At 43.6% G+C, this 21905-nt stretch overlaps 2 protein-coding genes across 3 annotated transcripts; one reads left to right on the top strand and one right to left on the bottom strand.

Moving 5' to 3' along the window:
- The first annotated feature begins 339 nt into the window (after window positions 1-339).
- pak6 (p21 (RAC1) activated kinase 6) lies at window positions 340-17958 on the top strand. Of its 2 annotated transcripts, none has more exons than XM_003447823.5 (9): window positions 340-884; window positions 10176-10423; window positions 11760-12428; window positions 12967-13500; window positions 14263-14396; window positions 15398-15524; window positions 15616-15741; window positions 15869-16003; window positions 16441-17958. In XM_003447823.5, exons 2-9 carry the CDS (start codon window positions 10220-10222, stop codon window positions 16606-16608), a joined length of 2097 nt encoding a protein of 698 aa, XP_003447871.1. In that variant the 5' UTR covers window positions 340-884; window positions 10176-10219; the 3' UTR covers window positions 16609-17958. The 2 variants fall into 2 exon arrangements, with proteins under 2 accessions (XP_003447871.1, XP_005453386.1); XM_005453329.4 differs by lacking the exon at window positions 340-884 and adding an exon at window positions 7102-7405 and having other exon boundaries at window positions 16441-16608.
- A 65-nt stretch (window positions 17959-18023) lies between these two features.
- ankrd63 (ankyrin repeat domain 63) lies at window positions 18024-20200 on the bottom strand. The gene has a single exon (XM_005453328.4). The coding sequence runs from the start codon at window positions 20046-20048 to the stop codon at window positions 18438-18440; it is 1611 nt and encodes a 536-aa protein (XP_005453385.1). The 5' UTR covers window positions 20049-20200; the 3' UTR covers window positions 18024-18437.
- Between the last annotated feature and the right edge of the window lie 1705 nt (window positions 20201-21905).

The raw sequence follows: 21905 nt of genomic DNA, 5'->3' as shown, positions 1-21905 counted from the left end.
CGCACCATGTCATTTCATGGATAATACATTTGAGTGAACATCAGTGCACCGGGTGAAGGCAGCACCCTCGTGTTCTCGTGTCACCCACATTACGTGCAAAGGAGACAGAGAGGCAGAGAGATGGTGGGTGGGGAGGGGAGAGGAGAGGAGAGGGTGGGGGATGAAAGGTATCCCAGGTGATGAGGTGTTGAAGAGCTCTCCTCTCCTTACAGTCACTGGAAACCGGCACACGGGCGCAGGCACATGCTGCTATCAGTTCTTTTGCAGCCCAGTGAGGCAGTGGGAGGAGGCAGAGAAGGAGGGAAGTGATAAAGAGAGAGGCAGAGAGAGGAGGAGGAATAGAGTAAGAGAGAAAGGGAGGTGGGAGGGAGTGTGTGTGTGTGTGTCTGTAGGAGAAAGACAGCGAGCCTGAGAAGGAGAAGGAGAGAAAAGGGGGGTGGATGGAAGGAGCTACATGGTGCTGTGATATTCCTCTCCTCCTGGATGCTGCTTTTCTTTTTCATGGCTTTGTCCATCCATTGTACGGACACCCCCTTGTCCCCGGGAGCAGGCACCGGTACACGAATCAGCACTCAGCCACAGAGCTGGGGATGAACCGGCCGCAACAAAGAGCCTTTGAGATGGCAGTGTGTGCTTCTGCCCGGAGGGAGGAACGCATCAGGCTTTCCCAGGCAAGCGGCAGCCTGCAGTGTGCTCTCGCTTGAGAGCCATCCCTCCTCGCCGTTGTGTGCATGAGCTTGAGAGCGTGTAGGTCCGTGTGCGAGCGTAAATGTGTGTGTGAACGTGAGCGAGCAGTGCATAATAGTGGATGTGAGTGTATGTGCACACTCTCGCTTCCAAACCTTCCTGGAGGAGAGAGGCTCTCCTCTTCACTGGACAGCAAGGTAAGGGAGAATGACTGATTTTTTTTTGGTGTCTTTCTCTAACAATGATTTTATCCCTCCAGAGCCCCATCTTCTCTCTTCACAGCGAGGAGAGTGGGGTAAAGTGGGGTGGGGGGCAAAAAAAAAGAGGCTTAACGTCATTGATAAAGAGCAGGCTAGTGTATGCCATCGGTAGGCATCAGTCGTGGTGGAGGAAGAGAAAGAGGATGTGGAGCAAAAGCCAGTGCAGCCAGGTGCAGATGTGGTGGCGGTGGTGGGGAGGTTTGCTGGATGTATTCAGTGATGGACTGCATCTCAAAAGAGGAGCCTTCACCTTCTGCTCACCCCTCCTCCTTAAAATCCCAACATCGTCTCCTCCTCCTGTCTCTTCTGTCCTCAACCCCGATTTCACAAAAAAGGATTCAGCACTCCCTAAAATGCTGTCTCTCTTAAGATGGATCACACTTGATAAATCTAGGATGACTATTATGAGTACTCTGGACACAGATGCTTCCTGTTTTTACCAATGTGAATTCAGGTGATATTTTTAGTTGTACCAGTGCAAGCTTCTACTACTGCACATATATACATACTTCAGTAGATGGATGCTGTGGAAAGAATAAGCACGATAAAGGAGACTCACACGTGACGTCTTTTCCTAGCATAAAGAAAACCTGTTGTACGAGGGGTTGCATGAACGTGGGATGCGATGTTTGCATTGTACTGAGTTTGAGCACATTAAGAAACAAGAAATCTGGTCAGTACTCTGGAAAAAATAGATTTGTAAAGTCTCTCTATTAGTCTGCTATTAGATGCTAAGTCCTCTGTGGAAATCAATCTAAGGTGAAGGTGTTTTAAAGAAGTGTATAGATTGTTTGTTTTAGCCCACTTAGCATTGCCAGTGCACTCATTGTGAATGATGCTGTCGCAGCACTTCTCGCACTTGCTACTAAAAGAAGAAATAATAACAACAACGCTACTGTTAATGATTACATGTGTGAGTTGAGACGACATCTGATCTTATCTGTGCACATAAGGGGTGATTTGCTCATAAGTTTAGTATTGATTGAAATCTGTGTGTTTTTTGAAATTTTTTATTTTTAGTCTGTTGATACGTAACTGAGGCTCTGCAAGTCAAAAAAAAAAGCTCTTGTTTGTGACTCAGGTCATTCATCGATATTCACAGAGGAAGAGAAAGAGCAGCGAAAGGGTAGGGGATGTGACAGAGAAGGTCTCTTTGGTTCACACAAATGCACACAAACACACACACAGCTGGACATCTGCTTCACTCAGGGTGACGTGCGCTCTTCTGTAAAGTCTATATTTTGGTGTTTGTTTTGTGTTGCCCATCGTGCAGGTTTACAGGCTCACAGTAAAACAAACAGACTTAAACACACGCTTCAGGACGCCGACAGGACAGCAAGTGATACGGACCTCTCACACACTTGATCTCGGCACGCAGGTGCTGTTGCGATGCCCCAGCGACCCATGCTGGGCTCACGATTGTTTTCAGGAGCGTCTGTGACATGTTCATGCTGGTGAAGGCGGGGGAGCTGTGCATTTACCAGCTTAGTGTAGCTACTGGCCACGAGATGTCAAGCACTGAGGATTAAAAAATCCTCAGAGTCCAAATTAGGACAGCATGACACGAGTCCCCCCCCCCCCCTCTCTCTAGGCTGAAACAGCACCCATGCTGGGTGACAGAGAAGGACAGCAGAGTTGGTGCAGATTGATACCATAAAGGAATCCGAGGTTAAAAATGGACTGTGCTTTGTCCCTTGGAGAGACATGCTGAGGCCTTGGCTGGGAAAAAATATAAATCAAAGCCTTCATAAGCACATGCGCATACAGTAAAGCATGCGCGGAGTCCCAGTGCATCAATAAATTAGACCCAGGAGAGAAAAGTTGGGCTCGTACCATTGGTCCAGCCTGATCATACGTTTCTATCAGCACAGCGTCAAATTGTTCAAAGCACTTGTGAGAGCCAAGAGGATCTTTAATTAAACAGAGTGTTGGTCACTGCTGCATTTTCTTTCTCTCCTGCCTCTAGCCCTTAACATACATATTGATGCATATTTCCTGACGTGACAGTCTGTGTTTTTCTACTGATGTGTCAGCATCCAGATAACATCCCATAAAATCCCACAGGACAACAGAAGCGTTGTTTTTACAGTGTCATTACGTTAAGGTGTTTGGAGCAGATAGAGACCACAGTTTTTACTGCGCAGTAATGTCCACACTCTTCACTGCAGGGCAGAGCAAACTAGTTTTCTTGTCCATTTTCTCATCCGTGAGAATCAGTGCCATTATGTCAGATGACAGAATGATGTACGTGCTGTGTTGATGCAACTGTCCTGTCCTCAAATCCCCTCCACTGAGGCTTGTTTACTGCAGAAAAGATGATGGAGAAAACAGTTTACATCTTCAGAACTGAGAGAGAGCTCCTATCGGCATCATTACGCTTCAAAAAGTTGGACAAAAACAAATGTCTATGTTAATTTTTGCAGACAGCTTCAAATCTACAGCCATCCTCTTCAGTATTTTTTTCCTCTCTTTCCTCCATCCTAGATTTATCCGTCTTCTCTTTTTTTTCTGTCACCGCAGCTGAGTGTCCGGACTCTCCTTTCCTCCCCCACTCTTACTGCTCCCGTCTTGACCTCTCATTTCTTGTTTCCTCCTGTCAATATTAACACAGGACAAGTGTTCCCTCCTGCGCAGATTTCTGCTCTTAAAGGAACTGACAGCCCACATTGTTGGGCACTGACACTGTTTTTTTCCTGCGTACTTCCAATCCTCGGGCCTTTTCCTTACTTACGCCGAGCATGAGGAAATGACAGACGAGCGTTTTTGATCGTTCACTTTCTCAGAATCTTCAGTGACTTCTACCATTTTAGATTTGCACGACTTCATCCAGAGATTTGAGTGAAAGCCGGCATATGACGCATCGCTGCGAGTTATGTGACATTTGAAAGACCCCGAGATATGTCACTATGAATGAACTCCCTGTGTGAATGTGGGTCATCCATGCTTAATATCTCATTTTATAAACGGAAAAGTGAAAGCACAATATGGATACAGTTGACTATCTAACCAGGAACCTATACTTCCAGGGTTACATAAGGGTCTACTCTGACACTTTGCAACCTTGTCCCATATTTTCTTTACACTTTCCTATATTTGCATCTCTTTTATAATCATCAAGGGTATGAACTCTTAATATTTATCAGCTGCAAGACTGTATTCATTATGTGTTTCACCTTGTGGGTCCTCCTGTCAGTTTGCGTGTCAACATGGCAAAAGTTGGTCCTGAAGACACCTTTAACGGGAGCAATGCCAACGCCACGAGTACTTTGTCAAGTTTGTCTGTGGATACATTTTGGCCACACTCTGTGCAAGCTTACTCTTTTTGTGCACTGCTAGTGATAAACTCTAGACCAAAACTAGTCCATAACACTCACTTCACGTGCCCTTGGGTATGCTCTACATTATGTCCTTACCCCTGAGTGGAGCTTTTGTCGGAGTTACAGCTACATCAAGGACTGAGAAAGTTGCTGTTTGAAAACTGGCACTATGTAGCCACACAATATATCTTTAGTCATCCAAAGAAGATGCTGGTTTAGGGAAATCATACTTACTCTTCAAGTAATCCCAAAGAAAAGAAAAAGAGAAATTCTGCATATTACCTCAGAAAATAAACAAATGGGGCCACATTGTCCTATGTGCATTCTGCCTACAGCCTTATTAGCCTAAAGACAACAGCTAGTAGCAAAACGGTACTGCTTTCACCTTTACAATGTGCTACACTACTTTACATCAATCTTCAGAAATTAATCTTTGCAGAAAAATAACACAACATCTTTCACTCCATACAATTTGCTTATTGACATGATTTATGTGAATAAAACCTTCTTGACAGCTGTAAGATCCCTCTCCTCGACCCACGTTCCCACTTTGTAAAAAAATAATTTTACGAGGGCTAACATATCTTTTGTCCATTACATATTACTCAAAGTATTTATTAAACACGTGTCTGTGGCAAAATGGAATGTGATTGCTTTGGTGATTTCGGTACATCTTTGGGAGCTGGATGGATATGCTGACACCCTGAATAGGCTAACTTGTATCGACGTTTAAGTTGACTCTGGACGATTCACGTTAGCAGGCATTACACTGTTTTTCTTGGCCTTTCATGCATTAATGGTACTGCAGTTTTTTCAGGCAGTTGAATAAGTCATTTGTGTTGGTTTGCGGTGCAGACACAACCCATAGCTTTCTGTTCATATGATTTCTTTTTAGCTAACATCACTTGCACTAAATTCAAGGTATTTCCAAATAATAATAGATGATCCACTTCAAGGACAGCTCTTCACCTTCTGCTGTGCATTTCAATTTAGTTCTTTATATGTCTGTTAACATAGCATTACTCATCCAGACCAGCCCAGGAAACATGTATGGTGCAGAGAACAGCTACTTGTGACTGGCACAAGGATCTGATTTAGCGCTCGCTGCTTTTCTTAGCATTCTTAGTATAATAAGTGAAGCACTCATATTAGATATCAGTCTATCGTGCACATTTAATTGTGGGAAGCCAAAACCCTGACAGAGATTAAGATTCAGTTAAGTGTGCAACACTACTAGGTAGAGTGATAGCCAGAATGCATTTAATGCCGACAGTCTCTCGTTGCATGCTACATGTGCATGTGAGCTACATTTGAGAAAGAGAAACTTCGGACAATGTCCCAGGCACACTGATGACTTATTAGACACAGTGTCAGTTTGATCTTGTCTTCAAGTAAATGTTCAGTAAGTGTAAGCAGGGGGGGTGTATCTAACAAGATACATGAACAAGTTAGTTCATGTAATTTCTTCCCTCTTAGTTCCACCATCATCTGTAAGTGCTTATATTGCATAAGGGAAGCATTTGGAATTCAGAGCAACTCAAGCAGCAGCCTACTTGAGGTTACAGAGGGTCACCGAATCCTGATCCAGGATCTTTGTTCACAAGTCAGACCTAGCAGCCTTCATTCGGCTGGGAGAGTCCAAAGGTGCTAAAAGCACAAGTGGTCTGTTCCTCAAGGAACCGAAAATAAGGGAGTGACTATGAAAAGATGCGATGCTTTGCTTTATGTAAGAAATAGCAATGAGGACATTGGCAAATGTGAGTCTATAAACCAGACAATCAATCGATACTTTTGAACCCGCATTCTACTTTATACGGTAATGTTATTATTGTTATTATCATTATTACTGTTTTAGTTCATGTACGTAGGTATTCCACAGAATTAATGACTTGCTGGTTACACGAAAGAAAAAGTCAAGACATCACCAAAGTTTAACCATCTTTGAATGATCATTGCACCGTAGCTATTTTAGTCTGTTCAACTGCTAGTGTTAGACTGACACCCCAACAATGTCATCTCCAGCACAGTGCAGCTAGCATGCCTGAAGAAACAAAACTGTGCAATCAACCAAAGCCAGATTTGTGCAAAGAATTACTTTATGGAGCTAATAGATTCATGCCGACATTCTCCAGCGTTTCTTATATTCTGAGTGCTTTGTCATGCATGATGTATCAGAGTGCTAGCGTCTTGTTATTCTGTGTCGTTGAATGCAGCTTATTACATCACATGTAAGGTCCTATTGAAAGTCCTTCCATGCTTGCAGAGGTGACTTCAAAGAGAAAGACATCAACGTAAATCATAAACACTGCTATTGTACTGTCCAGTCACGTCCAGCGCCTTGTACCTTTTATGCCCTCAGACAGTGCGTGTGTAAGTGCATGTGTATGTGTTTTACAAAGCACGGGGAAAAGATGACCATCCAAGACCCCCACCCCCCCCTCTAGAGGCAGTCTCATTACACTCAAAGGGCAAAACGGTCATCATAATGAAGCTGATAGAAGAGCAATCTCTAAGCGCTCTACACTGCACTGCAGATTCCAAAAGCACCATTTAAGACCTTGATGCTATCTATACTATTATGAAATAGATGTAACCCCTCTCCTGTAATTCAGTATAGCTGGATTATGCTTATACATGCATTGACAAGTACAAAAAGAGGATTACCTCATCTCCATCGTCTCCCACCCTCACTTCACTATTTGACATGAATCCCGTACAAAATAAACACCCATCTAGTGCGGGAGAGGAGGGGGGGAAATGATGCGTCCTAAAATTAGATCAGTGAGGGACTGAACACCACTAATCCTGCAAGCACAGTCACCTGCACACTCATTACATTTTTGCATGCACGCCAACAAAAAGATAGAAGCAGAAATCAGGGCAAATAGGAAAAAAAAAATCATTCAACAGAGCTGGGAGCACTAACATCGAGCAAATCCAATATCTCTCTTATCTCTCGATCCCCTCCCACTCAACCGCAACTCCTGCTTGGGGTGATCTGAACATGAGAGGAAGGAAAGCATGCTCTCTCTTCTTCTGTCATGTTGTCTGTGGGGAACATATGGATTGCCTGGTTGAAATTCTGGATGGTATGAGAGGCCAAGCCACTCTGGCAGGTGAAGAAGTTCCATCCAGTCAGGGGTAAGGCTATGATTGGATATTAATTTGAGCGTGGATTGGGAAAGGGATTAAGTGGTTACTTTCTGCAGAAAAATAAGTGTATTTTGCATGTGTTAGAGAATCGCAGGCTGCGGAGTCTTTCTTTTAAGGTTTATGTTTAGTCAGACTTCAGAAATACTTATTGCAAACAGATTTTTGCTGAGTTCCAGTGTGTGAGATCTTATTTCTCAGTGATGGGATTTGTGAGGGGTTTTTTTTTAGGTCACGCGTTTGGATCTGTTTAATTTGTTGCTCCTGCATTAAGTTGTGAAGATGAAAAACACTTCATGTTGCACAATTTTAAGAGTGACCTCATCCTGGCTCTCCTTTCATGTCTGTGACAGCAGCTGGCTGAGTTTTGCATCAGCACATTGATAGATTCAAGACAAGCCACTGAGGCATAGGGTCAAGTCCCTGCAGTTTTGAGGGATGTGACTGGAAAGAGATGGTGGACTGTGCAAGTCAAGCTCTGTGGAAACATATTTTAGGGCTTAGAAATCAATAGCATATTGCTGTCAGGAGTGTCATAAGCCCGGCAGAGTCTGAGAGGTCAATCTAAGGCCAGTCGCATATGATTAAAGCTTGTAAATCAATAATTGTATCAACTTTTTAAATTCATTCTGCCCAGGAATGAATCAAGTATGCATGTGTGTTTCTTCTTGTGTCTAATACCACAGTGGTTAGTTTGTATTTCCAGAGTCTGCAGAGGGGAACAGTGGTCAAGTATGAATAATGAATACTGTGATATATTCTGTTCTCTGCTGTTTTGAACTGATGCAACTTGATGAAGTATCATAAAAACCAGCTGCTCTTTTTGCACTGGTACTGTAGCAGTTTGCATTTTACTCAAGTGACTATTGATTGGTATGCTTATAAAAATGCTTATAAAAGAATATGTGAGCGCAAATGTGTAAATATTTGTTCGGGCAATGCCAGCATCGGCATCTTTAACAGCTATCTAAGCAGACAGCCTCTCATGCAGTGCAAAAAGAGAAAAAACGACAGAGATCACAATCTTCTATTTTTGCAGCTTGTGTTTTTTTGCAGGCATTTTTTATTCAAAAGGGGCCACAACTGGCACTTAAAAGCCTTTCTGTGTCTCCATGAAAGAAACTGGGTCCCTGTCTCTCTAATATATCCAGGTTTGACTGTAATCTTGGCCCCGACTCCTCTCACCCCACCTTCTGAGAGCCCTCACATCATAATGTCCCTGTCAGATAGAATTAAAGTCCTTCCCAGCATCACATTATGTACATAGGGAGAGCACAGAGTGGTGCATTTATGCGACACTTAGCATATTAGCCTTGTGATTGAATTATCCTTGGCGAGTGTCACGTCTATTCTAGCAGTCCTTCTTCGCCCCCTCCTTCCCGCCTATCTCATCCTACCGCTGCCTTCCTGTAATGAAGTGGAGGTTTAGCTGATGTGACCAGCGGGCCTGACTTACTTTTACCTTGCAGCGATGCAGCAGGGTGTGTGGCGTGGGTTAGTTACCAATACATCTCTTAACAGGCGTCATTGATGCCGATTAGAGCCATGCTGGTCCGAGGGCGGAGGTGGAAAGAGGAAAGGCTGCCAGTGTGATCGCCTGCTGGTTTGCAGAGGGCTGAAAAACTAATTTTCTCAGCTCCCACTATTTCAGAGTGCATGATGGGAGATTGTATCTGATCCTCTCAGGGTACCTTGTAGGCCTCTGCATTGGCTATTCATTTCAGGGTGACTTTTTGCAAAAACAAACAAGAGTTCTGTGACCATTTAGTTGGCCACAGAAGTGCTTTGAGCTTGACAGGTCAAGTTAGCCTGCTATGGCAGTAGTTTTTACTGTATTAGCTATTTTAGTTTAGCATGTCAACATTTGGTCATTTGCACACGCAAATACTTAAATCAGGACGGAAGTAGTGGACTAAGGAGCAGACCGGCACTGGCATCCCCCTCGCATGGCTAGCTGAGACGGCTTCCATGCTGTGAGCTATTTTAAAAAAAGTATTAATTCCAATCAAGTGACTTAAATGTGAGTGATTATCTCCCCTTACAGCTGTGCAGCCGAGGAAATGAGATGTAATGCATTTAATTATTTCCCCCCCACTTGAATGGAAAATAAAGCTGAATATACAGTAAACCCGAGTTAGTGGCTCAAGAAATACAGGACCATCCATCTGAAGATTAAGTAGTTGCCCTCCCTGCAATCAAGGGCACACAAGCTACTAATTAGGATGGGATATGAAAACGGTTATAAAAAGGCTTTGAAGGATAGCCTGCCATAGTATATTTATGTCTGTATATATATGTGTGTGCATGAATGTGTGTTGTACTTATTCTGCTAATGCACTGAAAGCCTGTGGGCGCTGGCCAGCCCAGCCTCATGCTCATCAGTAAAAGGGCACAGAGAATGAATAAGCCTTAATTGACCAGATATCCTTCATTACACATGTGCTTACAAATCCATTCGCTCTCCTTGGAGCTCTTCTCTGTGGCGCAAGCCTGTGACAGCCAGCAAGGCAGTGTGGGACATCCACGTCCCAGGCACAGCTATTAGAAAAGCCATTTGAATATATATATTCTCTCATGTGGAAGAATCATTTGTTGGCACATTTTATTTAAATGAACCTGGAGTAGTGGGCAAATGAGAGCAGCAACAACTCTCTAATCATTGTGGCACAGGAGTTTTGTTTGTATTTAAATGTCTGGTTTACAGTCACTGAATGTGTTGTTGGGTGCAACTTCTTTAAAGATGATTACCTTTTTTCTACAGGGACATTTTGAAGCAGACAGGCTGCTACCCTTCTGGACCTGAAGATGTTTCGCAAAAAGAAAAAGAAGAGGCCTGAGATATCAGCGCCCAAGAATTTTGAGCACCGAGTTCACACCTCTTTTGATGCTAAGCGGGGCTGCTTTGTGGGCCTGCCGACACAGTGGCAAAGCTTGATAGAGAACCTGCGAAGGCCCAAACCCATGGTGGACCCTTCCAGGATCACAGAGGTGGAGTTGAGACCAAAGAAGGTATGCTATTTAGCCCTTTATTGATTCTCTGTCCTTACCCTGAGGTGACTACTAATGAATGGCACACGGCGTTGATTCCCATTAAGCTGTAATGAGCTTCATTCACAGAGAAATATGTGCTGGTCAGTGCAAAAGTATTTGTGAGTGTTGTCACAGAAAATGCCACAATCCTCTGATAACAACGTGGAGAGCTCTCTCCCCTCCCCATCTTTTTGCTTTCTTATCTATCATGTGGCTGAGCTAATGACCCTGCTGTGTACACTGACTGTACAATGTTGAATACTCATAGGGGCCACAAGATTTATTACTCCACGCAGGCAATTAATAACAGTCCATGGTGCCTTCCCAGAGATGTCAAGCAGAAGGGATAAAAAGTGCAGGTACAGCAAAGGAAATGCCAGTGAGTGATAAAGCCTGCAAATCTCAGGATTTCTGTGCTTCATTGAACATGCCGTTGATGCTTTTTATGGCCCCTCCAGAAAATAAAAAACCCACAAACATTTCGTTAAGTCTATGACGTGATTGTTATTAGTGCTGTGGAATATGAGAACAGTCATTCCAGCATTTAGGTCACTCAGGTCAGTCAGCATGGGTTTAGTGTCATCAGAAACACAGAAAATCCTAAAAGCTAAAAATAGAAAAATAAAGATTCAGCACATTTCAGATTATTTCTACATGATGGGAAGACAGTTTCATTTTGAAAAAACATGTGAAATTGCACAGAGGCTATTATCACCTGCCATTCCCTCCTCACAGCGAGGTGCTACAGTAGGTGAGATGTCATCTGACCTCTACCCCCCCTGTGCTGATGTAATGGCACTGAGCCAGAGAAATGGGAGAGGCAGTAGACTATAACTGAACATGACTCTACCCTGAGTACTGACTACTAAACTAAACCACCATGCAGTCAGTGTTACATCAACCCTGTTCTGGCAAAACATCTAAAGATTGTCTGATGATTTTATGTCAGGGCAAGCTTAGGCCATTTGCCTTTGGTTGCCTGCCAGTTATGCATACCACGAGAAAGTTCATGAGCGGTTATCTCGACAATCTGAAAGCATGTGAGCAGTTGTAAAGGCTCTTTCTTTGTGTTTTGCTTTAAACATTTGCGAAGTATATTTGTTGGTGTATTGTCAGAATCGGCCACTGAGGAAAATAAATTCAAGTCACCGTCTTTGTAGAATGACAAAGATGTCCTTTACAGATTCCCAAGTCTAAATTTAACTCGCCTTTGAGCGATGATTATGTCACCCTCATTCCTCTCTGTCCAAAATCCTTCTATAATGCAATCATGGCTTGCAGGATGTGATACAGATAAATGCTTCTCTCCTTTCAGACCATTGTGCGTGGGAGCATGATCGGACACGGAGACTACATCGCAGCCATGATCAATGACATGAGCCGTCTGTCTGTGACCAGTTCCAACTCTTTGCGGAAGAGCAGCCCTTCAGCCAGGAAGAGAGCCCAGTCTCTGGGAAGGTTGGGGGAGGTGAACGAGGGAGACACTTACCAGTATGAGGGTCTGACCCAGGAGGATGACGACGATGAGGAGGAGGATGCGGGTCAGGAACAGTGGAGGAATAGGGCCAGGAACATCCACAGTGAGACCAACACCCCCTACTTGGGCATGAAGAAGAGCATCACTCTGCAACCTAATGGGATTTTGCCTAAGGCCACGTCCACCTATGAAGTTGGGGTCAGCTCTCTCGAGGGCCCGTCACATCCTGCTCAGTCCCAGAACATCCAGATGCCAAGTCACGGGGCTTATATGAGTAGTGATATGGGCAGTCCTCAGGAGAGAGTGATATGGAAGAGAGATTTCCAGCTGTCAAGGGGAATGCCGCCAAATCAAAGGCCTGTAGCTTGTTTCTACAGCCCTGCTATGACGGTACAGCCACCCCAGGGAGATCAAGGCACAGTCACCACAGAACTCCGACCCAATATACCGATGTACATGCACCAACAGAACAGCCCTGGCAGGCCCTTCTCCTCCTATGACCTGAAAGTAAGCCTTTGCAGCGATTAAGTGCACCGATAATACATTATTTATAGAATACACAATATGTGCATATTTCTAATCCTATGTACATCATTTTTAACTACTCAGCATGTTTCTGCATGAGCTCTGAATACATTAAATAAAGTTATATTTTGTTGTCAAAAAACCATCACGGATCATGTTAATGCTTAGGTTGCGGAACTTTAGTGAAGCAGCTTATTGATTGGCTTTTTCACTAAAGAGGATTAAAGTTCTGAGTTTGAATCTTTGGTTTAATTCTAGACTAAAAATAATGAAATGTGGGTTTATGGTGCCAGTAAGGTTGTAAATGTTGAAGGAAGATGTGTTTGCCAAGATCTTTGCAGGACACTTGGGGCCATAAAACAACACATCAGTCATATCAGGTGAAGTGGATAAGGACTGAAAGTGAAGAACTTGATTTACATTTAGTTTTAAAGTGGGTCAAGAACCTTAGGCAGGTGGCCAACTGCCTTTCAGTTTTCTCTTAATTTACCTCACCCCATTTTTCTGTGTTATTGTGCAGGGAGAATCAGCAGTGAGGTACCACTCTGGTTTCCTGCCCACCGGCACCAGCAGTCCTCTGGTGGGAGGCATCAGACCCCAGCGGACTGTTCGCTCCTCAGCCAGCTACACCTTGGGTCTGTCTCCTAATATGGGACTGAGGCCCACTGGACCAGACCCCTTTCTCAGACACTCCGGATGCCCCAACCCTCCCTATCCCAGACAAGACAGCCCTTCCCAACCTCGACCTTCACCTACAGGCTCATTAGCCACCAGTCCTCCAGGCACCTGCTCCCCTGCCTTCAGACCCCCGCAACACCCATCACCCAGACCCCCACCCGACCCACCTAAAGTGACACATGAACAGTTCAAGGCGGCCCTGCAGATGGTGGTGGACAAAGGAGATCCCCGCTCTTATCTGGAGAACTTTGTGAAGATCGGAGAGGGCTCCACAGGAGTGGTGTGTATCGCAACAGAGAAGCACAGCGGCCGGCAAGTGGCAGTGAAGATGATGGACCTGCGGCGGCAGCAGAGGCGAGAACTACTCTTTAATGAGGTACAAAAAAAATAATCCAACATACAAATGCAAATAATGTACAGAGTGTCATTAACAGCAACATATCTCTAATCTTTGTTGTTTAGCCTGTGGAAAAACAGTTTAATAATCTCTTCTGTAGCTCTGGACCAATCAGGGCATAAAAGAGAAGTCAGTTGCTTCATTTTAAGCGCTAAAAAAGCACTTTAAGTGAGTTAATCACAGCTTTAAAGTAGGGGAGTGTTTACAGCCTGGTACGAGAAAAAAACTGATTCGGTCTCTAGAGTTAATTTTGCCTTTCATAGCAACATTTGAACATCTTTAATGAAGTTATCTGACAGCTTTGGCTTGCCGTGCTGTTAAATGCAATAAAAAAACAAGCAAGTCTAATATTTTATTAGTATTACTTATCACTAACTGGTATCTGATTCTGGGTGACACATCCAATGGCTTATTAAGGTTAAGTGATCACTTGTATTCAAATATGATCATATCTGACAAAAACCAAGAGGCTTCAAAAAGGCAGCTGACACACAGTGTGCCTTTATAGTGTCCATTTTTTATGCACATCTATCATTTGGAGGTATTTTCCAGTCTGAAAGAGTAGCACTGATGTCATCACCATGGTAATCTTTATGGAGTTTGAATGAACTATATTTCTGCTTGGCACTGAATTCCAATGACAGAGCAGCAGTCATCTTTACTCCCAGAGAACCAATAAGTGGCTACATTGTTTGTTATATTTCTAAAGATTATACCACCAAATAATGTTTTGTGCTGCAGGTGGTCATCATGAGGGACTATCAGCACAGAAATGTGGTGGAGATGTTTAAGTCTGCTCTGGTGGAGGAAGAGCTGTGGGTCATCATGGAGTACTTGCAGGGTGGAGCACTGACTAACATTGTTTCTGAAACCAGGTGAGAACGCCATTAAATGAAATATCTTCATCCACAGTAGAAAAACAAAACAACAACAACAAAAAACTGTATTTCATTGATTCCATATGGAACTTATATTATTTAATAACTAAATCAGCCACAAGGGGGTAGTGTAGTATCAACTGGTGAGTTATTGATGTTTCTCCCAGGAGTGCAAAGACTGCCATCCAGTTTTCTCGTGCACGCCACGTCTGCTGCTTTCCTCCAGAGAAAAATTATAATACAGTAAAATAATTGAATTTGTGTGTGTTTATATGCCACATGGAAGGCTGATTTTGGGTAGAAATTTGATCCCCCGATGCTGCGGCGCATACATCAAAAAGGGAGAAAACATATTGACCAGCAGCAGGGAGCTGAAATTTATCAGGGTGTGTTTGTTTGAGCTGTCAATATGGTTTATATTACTAACAGATGGCTGGCTCAATCTCCATAGGGTGACCTCAGGGTTAGATTGTTTGACTCAAAGGGATGAAAATTTTCCTCTCAAGCCAAATGATATATAAAGTGAGCCAGCTGTCACTGCCACTGCTGGTCTAAGCCTAAAATAATCAGGATATTGACACAACAATCAAGATCAAGAGTCCTTTGTGTATGCTGTTTCTCCAGGCTGGACTATGATGTCAGATTATTTAAAAAATCCACCCAGTTTTAATCATTTTATCTTATATAGTTTTAGACAGTTTTTAACCTACAATGATAGCTGTGTGTGGGAGGAACCTTACTCTGTAAAGTAATTGTTACCTAGTGTTATATCAAAGCTACATTAGCATCGCAGCGGAACGGGCATGTTTCATTCGTCACTCTGCTACGTGGGAGTTGTTGTTTTGAACCTTGCACTCTTTATCGTTGCCTTTAATGTGCGGTGATTCATGAAATTCAACTTTAAGAGCTGTTGATTCGTCATAACTAGTAATGTAAAAGTGTGAAATGTTCATGTAAAATCTGTGCGTTTCTGTGTGTGTGCATTTGTTGTCCTGCAGGCTGAGTGAAGAGCAGATTGCTACAGTGTGTGAAGCTGTGCTGCAAGCCCTGGCCTATCTCCATTCACAGGGAGTCATTCACAGAGACATCAAAAGTGACTCTATACTACTTACGTTAGATGGAAGGGTATGAAATGTTTCTTTCTTTCTGTCTCCTTCTTTCTTTCTCTTTTTGCTTTCTTGATTAAAATTAAGGAAAGCGTTTTTGTTCCTCACAGGTCAAGCTTTCAGACTTTGGCTTCTGTGCTCAGATCAGTAAGGACATCCCTAAGAGGAAGTCTCTAGTGGGGACACCTTATTGGATGGCGCCTGAGGTCATATCCAAGTCGCCATATGGCACTGAAGTGAGGAGGCACACATTCAGTTCGCATGAATACCACCAGTGTAGCACTGATTGCCAACAGAGGCAATCTGTGCAACAGTGTGAGACCTGTTAGACATTTTTTTCCCTGTGTCGTGGTTTATTACCAGGTCGATATATGGTCGATGGGCGTCATGGTGGTTGAGATGGTGGATGGAGAGCCGCCGTACTTCAGTGAAACCCCTGTAGCAGCGATGAAGAGGCTGAGGGATGAGCCAGCTCCTACTGTTCGAAACGTCAGTCAGGTACGAGAACAGACGAATGTGCTCGCACTCATTTTTTGAAGATAACTGCAGTATATTTACGCAAGCTAGCAGCAGTGATGGTCCAGATTGAAGTGTCTTGGCAAATGCTGGATGCAACACAATTACACAACCATATCACTGCAATGATTCATTGGAGTTCAACTATATTATATACTTATACGTACCTATTATGTGCCTATATAGCAGCTGGATAGTGTAGTGGCAGGCCTACACACCTTCGGAGTCGCAAGCTCGACCCAGTAAGGGTCCTGGCTAGACCCCCCATGCTAAAAACCAAGCCCTGGAATGGCGCGGCTACGTCTGCAGCCTGTCCGCAGCTCGGGCACAAGCATCTCACTACATGTTGTACTCTGTATGATTGTTTATGTGACAAATAAAGGTTGTTTGTTTGTTGTTTGTATTTCTTCCTGGTGCAGGTCTCCCCAGTCCTTAAAGACTTCCTGGACCGTATGCTGACTCGAGACCCCCTAGAGAGAGCCAGCGCCACTGACTTGTTGGAGCACCCCTTCCTGCTGCAGAGCGGCTCACCTCAGTGCCTGGTCCCACTGGTGGAGCAATACCGCAAGCGCATGTCCCGCTGCTGACCCCACAGGGCTCCTGGTTCCCCAACACCCACCTTCTGTCTGACCCGTCCAGGCCTCAGAAGAGGACTAGCAACTGGGGTCCAACTCCAGCTCCCAAGCCAATGGGCTATCAGCTCCAGAGGCGCAGACCCAGACAGCATTTTGCTGTCGGGGTAACGGCGGCAAGTTTGGTAGACAGACACAGCATGGTCTCGGGCATGAGAGAAGCATCTTAGGAGCGAGTTAAAGGCAGCATGCAATCCCTCACTTCTCAGCTCGGTCCGATCCGATTATCGATTGGTTTCCTGTAACATTCAGTGGGATTCAACACAGCACAATGTGGTGCATATCAAAGTGATAGCAAAAATCAATATTCCACATGACTACATGTACATGTGCTACTATTAAAATCCTATATAGTGTTCATAGTGGGCATTATTGCTAGCTGTGTAAAGCTTTTAAAGCTGGTGTTTAGGCTCAAACCACAGTAGCTCATTGTGACATTATTAGGCAGGGATAAAGTTACCTCTGCACACTCACACTCTGTAGTGGAAACTGGACAACAATCTGTCAATCCACACTCTTTGCATGGCCAAATGGAGGCACACCTGGCCTGATGTGAATGCTTGAATATGTACGAAACAGGGATGTGAAAGACAATTCTCCTTTTATTAGCATAACAAATGGGTAGATGAAAGCCCCAGCTGCTACTATTGGGCTACTGGAAAACCACCAATTCCATGTTTCTCTTTTTTATATTTATTCTTTATTTCAAAAGGTATTGTTGGTCGTTTGTATGATGTGAAGTTGCAAATAAGGTTTCATTATTAGGTATGGACTTGAACCATGAGCAGATAAATTAATAATGTAAATACTGAATATTAGGATCTTACACCTGCTGACTCACTGCAGTAAATTATATGAAACGAATTCAAAATGTTACTTTTCTTTACTGAAATGTGACTGTATAGTTGTTTTTTTGTTGTGTGTGTGTGAGAGAGCGAGCGAGAGGAAGTGCATGAATGTGTGAGGTGACATTTCAGCGTTCGCTTCTGATTTAACTCTTTGTATTGTGACAGACTTTTTAAAAATCATAAGATTTATGTGTGTGTGTGTGTGTGTGTATGTGTGTTACTCCTGAAGATGTGTGTGACTGTATTTGCATTTGTTTGCCTAGATAAAGCACACAGGCCTGGCATGTGATGCTGCAGGACGTCGACCTGCTGAGAAACACTTTGCACATAGTCTTTGTATTCTGACACAGATACATGTTGACATGTTTCATGTATTTCTATTTCTGTGTGAAGCATTCATGAAAAAGAGAATTACACATTTTAATTTTGTACAAATCAATAAATGATGCATACTGAAGCGGTATCCATTTAAGTAACTCTGAGTCCTTTTGGCATATGCATAAATACAGGATAAATGAGCCGGTCTTTTAAAGTGTTTATTACATGTTGAGCATGAATCATACAGTGCACGGTCACTGAATATTTAGGCGAAATACATTTCTTCTTCTTTTTTTATTATAAACACAGAAGCAATATCAAATACATTCGATTTCAGGTCATATAAATCTTATACATGTGAAACAAAATATTCATTTTCAGCAGCTCACAGACTGAAATTGTGTTCATTTGTAAATGATTTTAAACATGGGTTAGCAAAATTGCACTTTATGCAACTTTTATTGACAGGTATTGAAAAACAAATAAGCTGCAACAAAAGCGAGGAATCATTACTTTTCTCAGTATGTAGGCGCTACTGCCGAGCAAGTACCAGAAGTTTAAATGCTGTTAAAAAACATCCACTACCAGCCAATTCTGCGGTTAGACATTGTCCTCTTTCTAGTCGAGGGTGGACTGAGACGAGCAGCTTTCGAACTCACACTTCACTCCACTGATGCTGTCGACGCTCGGCTGACTGTTGACCTGTTGGTGCGTGTGCGAGAAAGGAAAGGTTTCAGAGCGGGACATCCGACCCCTGCCATTCGAGGAGCCCGATGAGCAGTCTATGACCATTCTCATAAATTCGGGTGCAGTGAATCGCCGCAGCAGTCTGGTCCCCAGGCCCGCGAACCCCGGGGTACGGTTGGGGAGCTTCCCTGACTCAATTTCTCCCCTGGCAGGAAGTAACTTGTTGTGTCTGGCAGTCGCGCCAAAGCTGCCCCTTTTCTGCTGCTCTCTTCTGCTCAGTGAAGCCATATCATTAGCCTCTTCATTCTTAGATTTGACATTCTCCTCTGGCACTCTTACAGGCGGATTCTTGCTGTTTAAAAGAGGTTTTGGCACTGAGACAATTTTGTCAGCATCGTTTGTCAAGCCCTGGGTGTTCCCATGACAGTCCATCTTGTCTATCAGGCATCTCTCATCCTGCAGCGAGGCTCTCTTTAATTTGCTGGCTGTCAGGCTCATGTCACGCACATCACCCTGATAGGACTGCTTTCTGCTGCTCAGAAGGTCCAGGTTAAATGACTTTGCTTTGCCCCAGAGAGGAAAACTCTCTGGTGCTTGCTCTGGGAGTCCAGTGTCTCGGCTGACATCTTTCTGGCTTGGCTCAGGAAAAGAGTTCAGTGTTTTAGTACCCCTTAGCTCTCTAAGGTGGCAGTTTTGCAACTGCTTGGCTGTGAAGAGAATGCTGTGATCCCCTTCAGTTTGGCTTTTCTCAAGCTGAGGAGGCAGAGCCCAGCTGTGGCGATGGTTTTCCTCTTGAGATTGGCTCCTGGGACATCGGAAACGGTTCCACACTCCATTGCCGTCGCCAATTTTCAGCTGTCTCTGAAATACCCCAGGCAATTGGTCTTCATTATTTAACTGTTTGGAGAACCTCTCCAGAACCTGCCTGGGGAGCCTGCGGGGCAGACGGCACTCACCCTCCTGAGTGGTACTCGCATCAACAAGTGGATCATCTGTAGCAACACTCCTCCTGCAGGGAAAGTTCAGAATCTGGACACACTGACTGTGCCCAAAGAAGCTGGCAACCTCAATGGCTGAGTGGCCAGCGTTATTGGTCCTGTCCAGCCTCAGTCCCAGTCTTTTGAAAGCCCTGACCAGAAACTCCAAAACCTGGCTTTGCCCAGAAAATGCAGCATACATGAGGGCACTGTTTCCCCAGGCATCAGTGATATCAGGGTCAGCATTGAACTGAACTAGAAGTTTGACCACGTCCAGGTGTCCTATTTCACATGCATGGCTCAGGGCTGTGCGACCATCCTCGTCCTGGCAGTTGACATCCGCCCCTTTTTCCAGCAGCAGCCGGGTGAACTTGGCCCTGGTCCCAGGGTCTTGCAGGCAGACGGCATACATGAGCGGGGTGCGGCTGTTCTCCGTCTTCGAGTTGATAATGCGTCCATCCAGTGCATCCAGGATGAAGCGTGCAAGGTGGACTTTACCGCCATGCATGGCATCGAGGAAGGTCTTGGTGCCAGAGCCCTGGCGCAAATCTTTTGGCCGCATCATCCTACAACAGCTACTTGCGGTGCTGAGCCTTCAAGTGAGCCGAGAAAGAAAGATGGCAAAAAGGGAGAGGAACTGTGCGGCAAGTTCTCCGATACTCACTGTGTTAGAGTGAGCGCTTCACCTCGGAGTAAGACTCAGAGAGGAGCTGCCAGTGTTTTTATACCTCCCTTTCCACATGCCCTCCCCACGTTGCCTAGGAAACAAACGTCTGAGGACCATTATGCAGTGGCAGCATCCATTCAGCCCGAGCACTCTCTGCCTGGAGAGAAATATATGCTATTTGAACAGAATAATTACTCAAGGAGAAAAACATGGCCAGCATTTACCATGTGAGGTCTGTGGGGTTAATTTAAATGCAGTATTTTCACTTTTGTTTGTTGCAAATGAACTCAATCGAGAAAATTTTGCTGTTGACAGAGCAGTCAAAATAAAAAGGAACTCCTGTGATGAATAGTGCATTATGCTCATATGTAAATGTCCCATTTACATGCAAGACTATACTGTATCAGTACACTTAGCAAATGTTTGAGGGAAGATGAGACAGGCTTTGAGAGATCTATTCACTCTGTTGGTGGGGGGGTATGTTAGCAGTTATCCTTTTTTTCCTTGAAATAATGCATCTATCCATCCATCCCTCTCTGTGTTTGTTCACAGTTTGCTCCAGGCTGTCATAATGAAGTGCAACAAGTTCAAGGTATTCTCCTCAACTGTGTGAAGACTTTTTCAAGGTTTCATGATAATGGCCTTGCCTGAAGGTATTTTCTTGTCAAGGGAAATAGTAAATCAGATCAAATCTACAATAAAAACACAGTGAAAGCAACATTAAATTAAAAAACAAAAAACCCCGGAAATCGCTCAATGTCAGATTCAGTCCTCTCAGTGACTCGAGTCCCTTTAATCATACAGATTAAGACCACTGTTTGTTTGAGGATTTCAATGTGATTATCAATCTCCTTTTGCAGTAACACTGAAAATAACAATCAAAAGCCCACATGATTATGAACTGCTCCTCTAAATATAGCTATGTCAAACTACTGTAGTACTTGTAGTATTAGACATTCAGTTAGTACACTTCATAGTTAATGATTTTTAAAAGGGCAGTTGTGCACTTACAGGGAGTGACCAAGACTGATGTGCTAACTACTGCAATTTATGAACATGATTTATAAAGGCTCTGGCCACACGTAATACTCTGTACTGAAAATAACAAGTTGGCATAGATACCTACCAAACATTAGCGATGATGGTGTATCCTCCTCTCAATGGCTGAAGATTGTTAGCCAGTACCTCCTTTTTCTATATGTAGCAAACTTATGGCAAATGGTTGTTTTTGGTTAAATTGTAGGACTGTGTTTGTTATTTAACACTAGTTAGCAGGTATTTGTTTCTCTGCATTGCACCTGTGCAGTATATAAACAGCTTACTAGTCACTATTTCGATATTTTATATTAAGATTTTGCAGACACACTTACTGTGCACAATAAATGGCTGTATGTCAGCCTGCACTAAACTACGTACTCAAAAAAGCAAGTTTAAGAAAGGAAATATGATTTGAGATACAGTTAGTGTGTATTCTGTGCACCGAGAAGCTGGCAGGTTATTCTGTTTTATTTTTCATAGCTTGTAAGAATAATCAAAATATTACAAATTACCACTAAAATCTCAATTGTACACATATGCCTTAAAACCGTGTTTGCGTCATTGTACTCAGATCTACAAACGTGAAGCTCACGTTGGTACCACTAATTAAATTATTTAATCCTTTGTTGTCAAGACTTGTGACTGAGACCCTTTACACAGCTGTTTGCGCTCCACAAGACTAGAGTTTAATTTTAATTTCTAATATAAATCTCAGCA

The sequence above is a fragment of the Oreochromis niloticus genome, linkage group LG19 (assembly GCF_001858045.2).
Source record: "Oreochromis niloticus isolate F11D_XX linkage group LG19, O_niloticus_UMD_NMBU, whole genome shotgun sequence".
Taxonomy (NCBI): Eukaryota; Metazoa; Chordata; class Actinopteri; order Cichliformes; family Cichlidae; genus Oreochromis; species Oreochromis niloticus.
The sequence above is the reverse complement of the archived record's forward strand: the minus strand, read 5'-3'. Positions and strand labels throughout refer to the sequence as shown.

Excerpts from the sequence above, each read along its gene's own strand:
- pak6 (XM_003447823.5), top strand. The coding sequence starts at position 10,220 with ATGTTTCGCAAAAAGAAAAAGAAGAGGCCTGAGATATCAGCGCCCAAG. Across the intron at positions 12,429-12,966 it reads TCTCCTCCTATGACCTGAAA|GGAGAATCAGCAGTGAGGTA; the intron begins GTAAGCCTTTGC and ends GTTATTGTGCAG. Across the intron at positions 15,742-15,868 it reads AGTCGCCATATGGCACTGAA|GTCGATATATGGTCGATGGG; the intron begins GTGAGGAGGCAC and ends GTTTATTACCAG.
- ankrd63 (XM_005453328.4), bottom strand. The coding sequence starts at position 20,048 with ATGATGCGGCCAAAAGATTTGCGCCAGGGCTCTGGCACCAAGACCTTC.